General features: G+C 40.2%; 1 protein-coding gene across 1 annotated transcript; it reads right to left on the bottom strand.

Annotated features, from left to right (window-relative positions):
- Window positions 1-5,632: 5,632 nt before the first annotated feature.
- Window positions 5,633-6,242, bottom strand: LOC307113190 (large ribosomal subunit protein uL22-like; the record flags this gene model as incomplete). The annotated part of the gene is given in 3 exon segments (XM_079794613.1): window positions 5,633-5,918; window positions 5,920-5,947; window positions 5,950-6,242. Coding segments are annotated over 3 exon segments (540 nt in total). The 5' UTR covers window positions 6,176-6,242.
- Window positions 6,243-12,425: the final 6,183 nt, after the last annotated feature.

Below are 12,425 nucleotides of genomic sequence, written 5' to 3'. Positions count from 1 at the left end.
TAAGTCACCATATGCTAATTCACAATTAGCAGGATAGTGGTTACCAGGGTCCAAGGGGGAATGGGAGGTGTACTTGTTTAATGGAATGAGGAAAAAGTTCTGGAGGGAGATAGTGGTGACAGTGCATGCACTTTATGCCTCTGCACTGTATATTTTAAAATGGCTAAAATGGGAAATTTTATTTTGTGTGTATTTTACCGCAGTAAAAAAAAGAAAGAAAGAAAGCTGGTCTACCTCTATTAATATAAGACAAATAGAATTTAGGTCGATCTGGAGGACAGAGAGGGCCACTTCACTATGACAAAAGGTTCAAGTCATCAGGAAGCATTAACCATTCCAAATGTGTATGTTCCAAATAACTGGTATGTGTAAAGCAAAAGCTGTCAGACCCACAGAGAAATTCACAAGGCTGGTGAGAGATTTTAGCAATGTTGTTTTGGTAACTGGTAGAACAGAGGTCAAAAATTCTACACATCAGCACCAGACGACATGCTTAAGAATGTTTATAGCAGTATTATTCACAATAGCCCCAAACTGGAAATAACCTAAATATCCATCAATAGTAGAAGGAATGAGTACATTGTGTTAGATTTGTGCAATGGAATATACTACATAGCAACAGAAATGAATGAGCTACAGCTACGTGCAACAACATGGAGGAATTTCAAAATACAATGTTGAGCAACTGAGGTCAAATGTAAAATAACACACACTATATTATTCTATTTATGTGAAGCTAAAAAATAAGCAAAACTAGACTGTGTTTAGGGATGCATATTTACGTGATAACATTATTTTTTTAAAGCAATAGTGTTATTCCCATTAGAGAATTGTGGCTATCTCTAAGAGGGAAGGGCAGCATTGTGAGGAAAGGGTCATATGAGCTGAGGGTGGAATGTGTTGGTGTGGACTTTTAGGCTTTTGACAAAATTTATTTTATGGCCTGGGTGGTGGTTATATGAATATTTATGACTACTCATTAAGAGACAAATTTATGTTTATGTACCTTTCTATATATGTGTTCTATGTCACAATTAAAAACATTTTTTAAAATGAATTAGTGGAGTACACCTTCAAAGTTCCGTGGGAGAACAATTTTGAACCTAGAAATCTATACCTAGCCAAGCTAGCTATCAAGATGGAGAACAGAGTAAAGCTATAATGATTTAGAGAGTTTATCTACTATTTACCCTTTCTGAAGGAGATTAACTGAAGGTGTTGGCCAAGAAATCAAGTGTGAGGAGTGTGTAGGAAACAATGATAGAACTAACTTGTTAATCTAATGAAAAGAGAGCCCAAGATGACAGCTTGCAGCAGGGTTTGAAAGAAATCTGCCTAAATTAAAATAGGTAAATGGCCTCCCAAAAGATGTCCTAAAGAATTTCAAAATACACCGTGAGCAATTTTAGAATAAAAAAAAAGAAACTCTCAGTGCTATGATGCAAAAGGCTTTTACTTTTCCCAAGGTGGGGGGCAGGGCACAACAAAACATTCCAAGAAGACAGGACAGTTAGGATCTAGATTTGAAGTAAACTAAAATGTGATATGAATTCCAGCAACTATTGTAGTTTAAAAAAATAGACTGCATTTGATGATTTGCTAGGAACATTGTCCTTTGAGGGGTCCTGGGCTGTGACATTATAAGTATAGGAAAAAGTGTAATAAATATGTCGCAATTTATTATTTATTAATTTTAAACTTCTAGCATAGACCTGGAGACCGAGTATGTGGGGTGGTTGATTTCCGAACAGAATGTTATAAACTTTTTTTAACCTTGGCAATGTATAAATATAAAAGCAGACTCCCCTAACCCTAACCGCTGACTGTGTGGTCCAAGGGACTAAGAGGTAGAAATGGGAGGAGGGACGGAGGCAGGGGCAGGGGAAACACAAATCGTTTAAGAATAGAATCTAAATTTGCAAAACTCACCAGCGGAACAAAAACCAATACAACTCTGAAAAAGTGAAGCAAGAAGAATAGGAGAAATGGGGTGGTATGAATTTGCTAAGTTCTTACTTATCACAGTTGGCCACAGAGAGAAGGTTTAGAGCTGATAAATTAACAATATACTAGTAATAGAGATATATGAAACCAAAAGACCTACTGTAAGAAAAGGTTCCAAGTGTTTATTACTAGAGCATAGCAATGAGGGAGGAGCGAAGGCACCAAAGCTCTATATTCTGTCTTTTGGCATTTTTAAAAAATAAATCTTTATTGTTCAGATTATTACAGTTGTTCCTCTCCCCCCACCCCCATAGCTCCCCTCCACCCAGTTCCCACCCCACCCCATGCCCTTACCCCCCGCCCCACTGTCCTCATCCATAGGTGTATGATTTTTGTCCAGTCTCTTCCCGCCCCCCCACCACTTCATTTTCCCCCCAAGGATGATCAGTCCACTCCCTTCCTATGCCCCTGATTCTATTATATTCACCAGTTTATTCTTCTTTTGGCATTTTTTATTTTTCTATAAACCATCAATAGATCTGAATAAGCAGACTCAATGGGGAGTATTTGGTGAGGAGGCATTCTTTTTCCATGTACACTTGCAGTGGACACATTCATGCCTGCTGCCCGGCACCATTCATTAAGTAGGCCCCTGTTGCCAGGGAAACCAGCTTTTCACTGATACCAAAGATAATGCTGAGAGGCCTGCTGTTCACCAAGCAACCTTTCTCTTGAGACACATCACCTTCCCGAACCATCTCTCGTTCTGGTGTGATGCTGTCCAGCTGCAGGAAGCTTGCGCCTGCTGTCTCCCACTCCCCTCTTTGTTGCCTGTGACGCTGGTCAGTGAGCATGACCTGCTGCCCTTGTTTTGTCACAAGCAAATCTGCTCATGAGACATGAGTAGCAGTCATTTGTGTGTGTGTTTTTTTTAAACGATATACATCAAAGCGCAGAGAATAGTAGAAAACCACATGACTGTTTCCATACTTGCTTCATTGACCCCAGGGGGAGAGAGGGAGAGCAGAGAGATGGCTTTTTTAAAAAAAATACTAATTATGTTGACATACAAATAATGTATATTGATGCACAGATCTTAAGCATGTGTACAGTTTTATGAGTTTTGACAAATCTATACACCTGAAGAACCAAAAGCCCAGTCAAGATACACGGTACTTAAATCAACCCAGAAAGTTCCTTCTTGGACCTTTTTAGTCAATAACACACACGCACGCACGCACACACATACACATACACACACACACCCCCTACTCCCATCTCCCTGCTCCCACTCACCCTGTCTATCCCCAACCACTACTCTGATTTCTACCACCACAGTATCACCATAGTTAGGATTTTTCTGTTCTTGACCTTCATGAAAATAGTATTTCTGTTTTGTATCTGGTTTCTTTTGCTCAGGATAGTGTTTTAGACATTCATCCATGTTGTTATGTGTATCGGTAGTTTGTTCTAGATTAGTATTCCATTGTATGAATAGGACACATTTTATCCACTTCCTATTGATGGACATTCAATTTGTTGCCAGTTTTTTGTTATTCTGAATAAAGCTGCTATGAACATTCTTTACAATGAAGTTTTTTTTTTTAAAAAATATATTTTATTGATTTTTTACAGAGAGGAAGGGAAAGGTATAGAGAGTTAGAAACATTGATGAGAGAGAAACATCGATCAACTGCCTCCTGCACACCTCCTACTGGGGATGTGCCTGCAACCAAGGTACATGCCCTTGACCGGAATCAAACCTGGGACCTTTCAGTCCGCAGGCCAATGCTCTATCCACTGAGCCAAACCGGCTAGGGCAACAATGAAGTTTTTTGTCACGTTTTCATATCTTGAGTAAATACCTAAGAGTGAAATTGCTGAGTCATGGGGTAGGCTTATGTTTAACTTTATAGGGTAGTGAAACTTGATTCTCTTTTTTTTTTTAAATATATTTTATTGATTTTTTACAGAGGAAGAGAGAGGGATAGAGTTAGAAACATCGATGAGAGAGAAACACCGATCAGCTGCCTCTTGCACACCCCCCACTGGGGATGTGCCCGCAGCCCTTGACCGGAATCGAACCTGGGACCCTTGAGTCCGCAGGCCGCCGCTCTATCCACTGAGCCAAACCAGTTTCGGCAAAACTTGATTCTCTTTAAAAATTGTAGTAAAATACACATAACACAAAATTCACCATCTTAATCATTTTTAAGTGTACAATTGATGAGCAAAAAATCATCCCTTTCCATTTTTAGAATTGTTTTCATGTTGCAAAACTGAAACTGTACCCATTAAATAACAACCCCCTCTGGCAACAATCTTTCTACTTTCTGTCTAGGAGTTTTTAAAAAAATTTTTTATTGATTTCAGAGAGGAAAGAAGAGGGAGAGACAGAAAGATTAATGAGAGAGAATCATCCATAAGCTCCCTCCTGCACACCCCCTACTAGGGATCGAATCTGGGCATGTGCCCTGACCAGGAATCGAACTGTGACCTCCTGGTTCGTAGGTCAATGCTAAATCACTGAGCCACACCACCAGCTGGGCTGTCTATGCATGTTACGCTCTATGTGTCAAGCTTGACAATGTAGTGGAATCAAACAGTACTTGTCTTTTTGTGACTGGTTTATTTCACTTAGCATAATGTCCTCAAGGTTCATCCATTTCCTTTGTAAAGCTGAGTAATATTCTATTGTATGTATATATCACATTTTGTTTATTCATCCATTGCTTTCATCTTTTGACTATTGTGAATGCTGCTATGCACTTGAGTACAAAAATACCTCTTTGACCCCCCCTTCTCAGAAGTGGAAATGCTGGATCATATAATTCTATTTTTAATTTTTTGAGGAACTGCCATACTGTTTTCTAGTGATTGCACCATTTTACATTCCCATCAAAAACACCCAAGGGCTCCAGTATCTCCATATCCTTGCTGACACTTATTCTGTTTTGTGTGTGTGTGTTTTAATATATTTTTACTGATTTCAGAGAGGAAGGGAGAGGGAAAGAGATAGAAACATCAATGATGAGAGAGACTGATGGGCTGCCTCCTGCACACACCCCACTGGGGATTGAGCCCACAGCCAGGCATGTGCCCTTGATTGGACTCATACCCAGGACCAGTCCCCAGGCTAACCCTCTATCCACTAAGCCAAACCAACTAGGCGGTTTTTGTTTTCCTAGTATCCATCCTAATGAGTGTAAACTTGACTTGATTCATTTTTGTTATGGAACTTTTAAACAGACACAAAAGACAAATGTCTCCATGTACACACCCTCAAGCTTTAAAAATTATTGACATTGGATAGCACATAGAGAGGGACATACGTCTATATGGCTATGAGAGCAGGAGCAAACAAAGATATTTGGAACTACCAACTATGGGTGGGTAACTGGTACTGGTTTTTTTCTTCTTTCTGCTTTTACTTTTTTTTTTTTTTTAATACATTTTATTGATTTTTTAGAGAGAGGAAGGGAGAGGGATAGTTAGAAATATCGATGAGAGCGCAACATCGATTAGCCGCCCCCTGCACACCCCCCACTGGGGACGTGCCCGCAACCAAGGCACATGTCCCTGACGGGAAGCAAACCCGGGACCCTTCAGTCCGCAGGCCGACGCTCCATCCACTGAGCCAAACCGGTCAGGGCTCTGCTTTTACTTTTATTTAGATTTTATGCTTTATTTACTCCCGGGCCATAAGTTTTTGTTTCTTCAGAGATATCTTTTTCTTCTGTGCCACCTCCTCTCCTGGTTTAGGAACAATCTGCTCCTTTCCAGTGAGGATCACCTCAATGTGGCAGGGAGAGCTCATGTGTGGGTTAATCCGCCCATGAGCTCTGAAGGTTCTATGCCGCATCTTGGGGGCTTTGTTCACCTGAATGTGCTCGATGACCAGAGAGTCTACATCTAAACCCTTAAGCTCAGAATTGCTCTCGGCACTTTTCAGCATGTGCAGCAGAAATTCAGCACTTTTTGGGCCACCGATCCTGTGTCCAGCCCACTGTTTTGCCTGGGCGCACCTACCAACGCCACCATTGTAACGACGGAACGGCACACACCGCTTCTTTAAGGTGACGTCTTTCAGATACTTGGTGGCTTTTCGAATATGCATGCCCTTGATGGCCTGGGCAGTTTCACGCGTGTTCTTGAAGTGATCGCGGAGATTGGAGCCTCTTGATTTGCATGATTTTGTGGGGTTTTCTGGGTCTAGCAAATAGCAAACCATCTTCAGAGGTAACCTATGGCTGCTTTGGGGAAGAGACTGGTGCTCTTTTTGCCTGTGTTTAAGACAAGGGATAACAGTCAAGCTTACCTGGTAAAGGAACAGCAGAGAAAGGCCACAATCAATGGGCCATAAAGGAATCTGCACCATTATTTATCCTTCCAACTATACCCTCCATATTCCCACTGACAACATAATTTTCCTGACTTGTCTTGGTGACTCATCTGGTCCACCAGGAGACTAAACCAGATGCTATAGGTAGAACTTAATCTGAACGTATTAGTGGGCTGGTGGGCTTACCTGAAAACTTGAGGAAAAAAGCCAAACACAAACGCCAGAACTGAATTTTCCATCAAACCCTTGATCGACGTGCCCATGCTGGAAGAAAGAGCAGTGTTCTTTCAAATAGGAAACTCCTGAAATGAGTCCTCTAAACAACTGCAAGCATAAGTCAGCTATCCTTGAGCTGGTACTTACCTTTTCCCTGCCAGGAATGGAAGGTACCCCTTGTATTAAGCATATTTTCTGTATTCTTGATGCTTTGGTATCTGGGACCTTGCTGATCCAAGAGAGACTGATCGACCCAGGGCTGGCTAATTCCTGATATTGCTACTTAATTCCTACTCCCCTTGGAATATGCCTTTCATATGCAAACCAATTAATCCAGAGTATATACTTTGCATCACCTCCTTTTACACTCCAGGAAGCAATATTCCTCTACTTTAATCATAAAGGCCCTTGATTATAGTCATTTGTCTCTTCTCTTTTTTTCTTAGTTAATCCAGCTAGGGGTGTGTAAGAAAAACCGATTTTCTCATGGGGGAAAAAACCCATATAAATAAAATCAGAAAAAAATAACACATTAGATAAATATTTATAATTTATATCACAGGCAAAGGACTAATATCCCTAATATATAAGGAGTTCCTAAAAATTTTACAAGGTCAACAGCCCAATAGAAAAATGGGCAAAAGATTTGAGCAGACAGTTCACAGAAAAAGTATATATAGGATCCTTACACATATAAAAAAAATGGTTCAGCTGGTTGGAGCATTATCCCGTACATCAAAAGGCTGCGGGTTCAATTTCCAGTCAGGGCACATACCCAGGTTCTGGGTTTGATCCCCAGTCGGGGTGCATACAGAAAGCAACTGATAGGTGTTTCTCATGTTGTTTTGTCCCCTTTCTCCCTTCCTCTCTCTAAACATATTCTCGGTGAGAATATAAAAATATATATTTTGAAAGGCATTATATAAATGGAGATATAACCATGTGTTAAGCAATAGTATTGTCTTCCAAATAATTTTGGTTTTCCTTCCAGGCACATGGAATGATATTCCGGGAACTTTGGTACGGTCATGTGATTTACTTTAGCCAATGAAAGTGCTTTAAGGACCTATGAGTGAATTGCCATACTCTTCTCATTTCCCCAAATGAGCAACCACACCCTAGATGGTGTCTTCTTGGTGGGCCTGAGTCTCACAATGAGGACAACTGAAGAGCAGGGATCAATTAATGTTGTCTATGAAGGGTCGCATGGTACATATTTACTTTTTGGGCCACTATGTCACAATTAATCAACTCTGCCATTTGTAGAGCAAAAGAGGCCATAGATAATATAGAAGTAAATGGGCAAGGCTGTCTTCCAATAAAACTATATATAGAAACAAGCACAGGACACATTTTACCTGTGATAAACCCCTGACCTAAGGCAAAGTCCCTGCACAAGTGAGAGAGAAGTGAGGTATTGAGATTTCTGTGGTTGGTATGGCACCCTACCCCATCCTTATACAGAAACTAGTTGTTAAAAAACCCCCACAATAACACATAAAATACTGAACATTGGCTGGCTGGTAGACAGTCAAGACACTGCTAGTGGAGGATGGAAGAAGTAACTTATGCAAGGGCAATTCCTGTTATGGCCAGGCGAAACTGCCCCTTGAGAGAAGCTGGAAGGCCAATAATGAACCCTTTACTAAAGAAAAAAGAAAACAAATATGTTATGGTTGCTATTGGATGCATTGGACAAACTGAACAGGAAAGAGATAAACTCAGAAAAGAGTTTCCAAGCAGAAATGCAAGGAAATAGAGAGCATTCACAAATTCAATTACCTATTGAGTTAGGATGAGGCCACTTCTCAATTACAAAAAGATAAAAATGAGCCCTGGCCGGTTTGCTCAGTGGATAGAGTGTTTGCCTGCAGACTGAAGGGTCCCAGGTTCAATTTCGGTCAAGGGCCCAATGTCTGGGTTACAGGCTCGATCCCCACGAGGGTGCGTGCAGGAGGCGGCTGGTCCATGATTCTCTCTCATCAATGATGTTTCTAGCTCTCTCCCTCTCCCTTCCACTGTGAAATCAATAAAAATATATTTTTAAAAAATGAGAAATGCTTTAATCCAAAGGTTGCTTAAAACCCAGTTTTGCAGCAAGGGTGAAATCACTGATTATCATACCTAATGTTGAGATCTCTGAAAGAGTAATGTGCCTCATATTAAAATCCAATTAAAAGTGTAACACTAGTTAATTCCTTAAATTGGACAAAATGGCTCAAGAAGATTCTAAGGGTATGGCTCTTCTATCATCTGTTGGCTAGATGTCACTTTTTAAAAAAATATATATTTTATTGATTTTTTACAGAGAGGAAGGGAGGATAGAGAGTTAGAAACATCGATCAGCTGCCACCTGCACACCCTCTACTGGGGATGTGCCCGCAACCAAGGTACATGCCCTGGACCGGAATCAAACCTGGGACCTTTCAGTCTGTAGGCCGATGCTCTATCCACTGAGCAAAACCGGTTTCGGCTAGATGTCACTTTTGAGTTATCTTCATTGAGGAGGAGTCCAGGACAATCTGCAGGTGAACTAAATATTTATTCACCAGGAGGGCTGACTGAGCCACTTCTCTAATATTTTGTTAAATTTACTTACTTTTAAATCCAAGAGCCAGAAATTGTTTGTAAAGAAAAATAGCAAATAAATTGTATGGCATTTCCTTCTAGGGTTGATGCTTACAAAAGGAAAATGGACATTAACTCTATTTTTAAAAAAATATATTTTATTGATTTTTTATAGAGAGGAAGGGAGAGAGAGAGAGAGCTAGAAACATCAATGAGAGAGAAACATCGATCAGCTGCCTCCAGCACACCTCCCACTGGGGATGTGCCAGCAACCAATGTACGTGCCCTTGACCGGAATCGAACCTGGGACCTTTCAGTCCGCAGGCTGATGCTCTATCCACTGAGCCAAACCGGTTTCAGCTCTTTTTTAAAAATTATTATTAAATCATCACCTGAGGATATTTTTCCATTAATTTTTAGGGAGAGTGGAAGAGAGAGGGAAAGACAGCAACAAGTATCAATGTGAGAGAAACACATCGATTGCTTGCCTCCTGCACGGAGCCTGCAACCGAGGTATGTGCCCTTGACCAGAATCAAATCCAGGACCCTTCGGTCCACAGGCCAACGCTCCATCCACTGAGCCAAACCCGCTAGGGCGATATTAACTCTTAAGCAGCATTATCTTCTTATGGTACTAAATGTAACTTTTTAATTACTTAACTATTGTTTTAGTCCACTACATAGTTGTCCAGTATTTCTCATCCAGGTTCCTTTAGAAATTAAAAAAATATGTATTAAGATTTCTGTATCAAGCCGAAACCGGTTTGGCTCAGTGGATAGAGCGTCGGCCTGCGGACTCAAGGGTCCCAGGTTCGATTCCGGTGAAGGGCATGTACCTTGGTTGTGGGCACATCCCCGGTGGGGGTGTGCAGGAGGCAGCTGATTGATGTTTCTCTCTCATCGATGTTTCTAACTCTCTGTCCCTCTCTCTTCCTCTCTGTAAAAAATCAATAAAATATATTTAAAAAAAAAAGATTTCTGTATCAAGAAGGTAATGACTTAACATTACATAGTGGACTTATGTTAAGTATACCTCGATTTGAATCCTGGCTTTACTACTTATGTTTACTAGGGCAATCTAAATGTTTCCCCAATATTCACATAATAAATATTCGAGCCACATGCCAAGCACTGAGCTACATTCTGGGAATACAATGAGATTTTTAGTCACAAAGAACTTTGTTTCATTCCTTAATTTGTAATATGTGGATAACAATTATCCAGTGAGCAGTCTAAGAGAGGACCACAGTGAAGGTCAAATGAGACTGAGAAAGGGCTTCCAAGATTGTAAAACACTACACAAACATTTATTCATTCAAACATTTATTGAAACACCAGGCATTGTGCTAATCACTACAGATATAACACTGAGCAAGGCATGAAGTCCCTGCCCTTATAAAGCTTACAGTATAGCAGTGATTAATAACAAGTAACAATTAAGTGTGTTAAGTGTATGGCTGGGGGAAAAAAAGGGTATTTAGGGAGGGCGTAGAAGGGGTACAGTCTAGTGGGCATCAATGAAGGCTTCCTAGAGGAAGTGGTATATAAAGTGAGACCTGAAAGATGAACAGAAATGTACCTTATCCTTCAGAGCAATGGTGAAAGCAGTGGAGTGATATGACCAGATATGCCTTTTGGAACAATCTGGCTGCAGTGTGGAAAGGGATCAAAACCAGAGGAAGGGAGACTAATGAGGAGGCTGTTGCTATCATTTAGTAGGTTGATGGCCTGAATTAGAAGAGTAGCACTGGAGAATTAAGAAAAATTTAGACGGTGGACTTGAACAGAAAGGTTTTTGTGAACGTTATGATGTATAAAGAGGGAAACTCATGGATAACTCAGGTTTTAGCTTAGGCAAGGGCAACTGAATGGGTGGTAGTGGTGGTACCATTTACCAAAAGGGGAAACGTGACAGAAGCAGGTTTAGGGGCAACATCAATGACATACTTACTGTGCTGCCCTGAGACAGCGAAATGGACGTAAGTTGGCAATTAGATATATGAGTTAGGAAAGGCTTATTAGAAAGGAGATATAAACTTGGGAGTCATTTGCATATAGGTGATACTTGAAACCATGAAAGGAAATGGGATCAGTTAAGATGATGTAGAAGAAGAAGACTTAACTATCCCAAGAACACAGATATTTAAGGGAAAGAGGTACCTGCAAAGAAGACTGAGCAAGCATACCTGGAGATGGTATCTCCCCGAAGTCAAGTAAACATCTACTTCAAGGAGAGTGGTCGGTGGTGGTATCAGAGGGTAAGAATATTCACAAAAACTTTGTGAGCTTGATTGAGCAGTTTGAGTGGCAATGTGGGACAACAGGAATACAGACAAATCGTTTAAGAAAACTAGTAGGAATGGGAAATATAGAGACGTTAAGTTTCTTTAAAAAATAGTACTTATTTTAACTGTATTCACTGACACGACAGACCAGTAACAACTACTTTATAAAAAATATTTTTAAAAACCTGCCATGCAGTTACAGAATTACTTAACACAGAAAACAGTAAAATACACATTTTTCTTCTACAAACAAGACTAGTTTATAGCAAATTCTCTATTACTCATGGTCAATTTAAAATCCTTTCCTTATATCTCCCCTCCCCACCCACTCAATGACTATACGATGCAAACTCATTTTATTATTACTGTAAGCAAAATATATACTAGAACTTCACAAAATGTACAAGACTTCAATATTTGAGGAACCAGGGTTAGAAAGCAAAAGCAGCTTTCAGGTATTCTAATCATTCTTTCAATAAAGCACTTGCCGTGAAAGAGAATACTCCAAACTATTGGGAAATTACTGGTAGATTTTTTTGTTTGGTTGGATTTTCACTGTGTTGTTTTAAGCCTACTCCCGGTTTACCAAAATCTCAACTTGACCATTCTTGACAAGCATCTTGTTATAACACTTGCTTTTCTACCCTCAATGAATTATATATAACAGAATAGAGTCCTTTAATCTGGTTCAGTATTGATTACAGATTTATAAATGCTACTGTGAGCTACCGGAACATGTCGAGGCTTTTACCTTACCAGCCAAACTCAGAATGTTGGAAGTAGTCTCCCCTATCAAGTTTGTCCAACTTGTTCTTCTAATTTTGTTTCTACCGGTAATTTTCCCTGTCCCTCAAAATAAAATAATCTACATTGGGGGGTCCTACTGGCACTTTGAGAGGAATAATTCCCATGCCAGGTTGACCTATGCACTTAAATGCCAGCAGAACCGCCCACCAAATAGGACAACCAAAAAAAATCCCCTGTATGTCCCAACATCCTCTGGAGAGTTGACTGCCTCTGATTGAGAACCACTTGCACAAGTTGGTTCTTTTGGCACTATTTTGATTCCT

This window comes from Cnephaeus nilssonii (genome assembly GCF_951640355.1).
Source record: "Cnephaeus nilssonii genome assembly, chromosome: 17".
NCBI classification, from domain to species: domain Eukaryota; kingdom Metazoa; phylum Chordata; class Mammalia; order Chiroptera; family Vespertilionidae; genus Cnephaeus; species Cnephaeus nilssonii.
The sequence above is the reverse complement of the archived record's forward strand: the minus strand, read 5'-3'. Positions and strand labels throughout refer to the sequence as shown.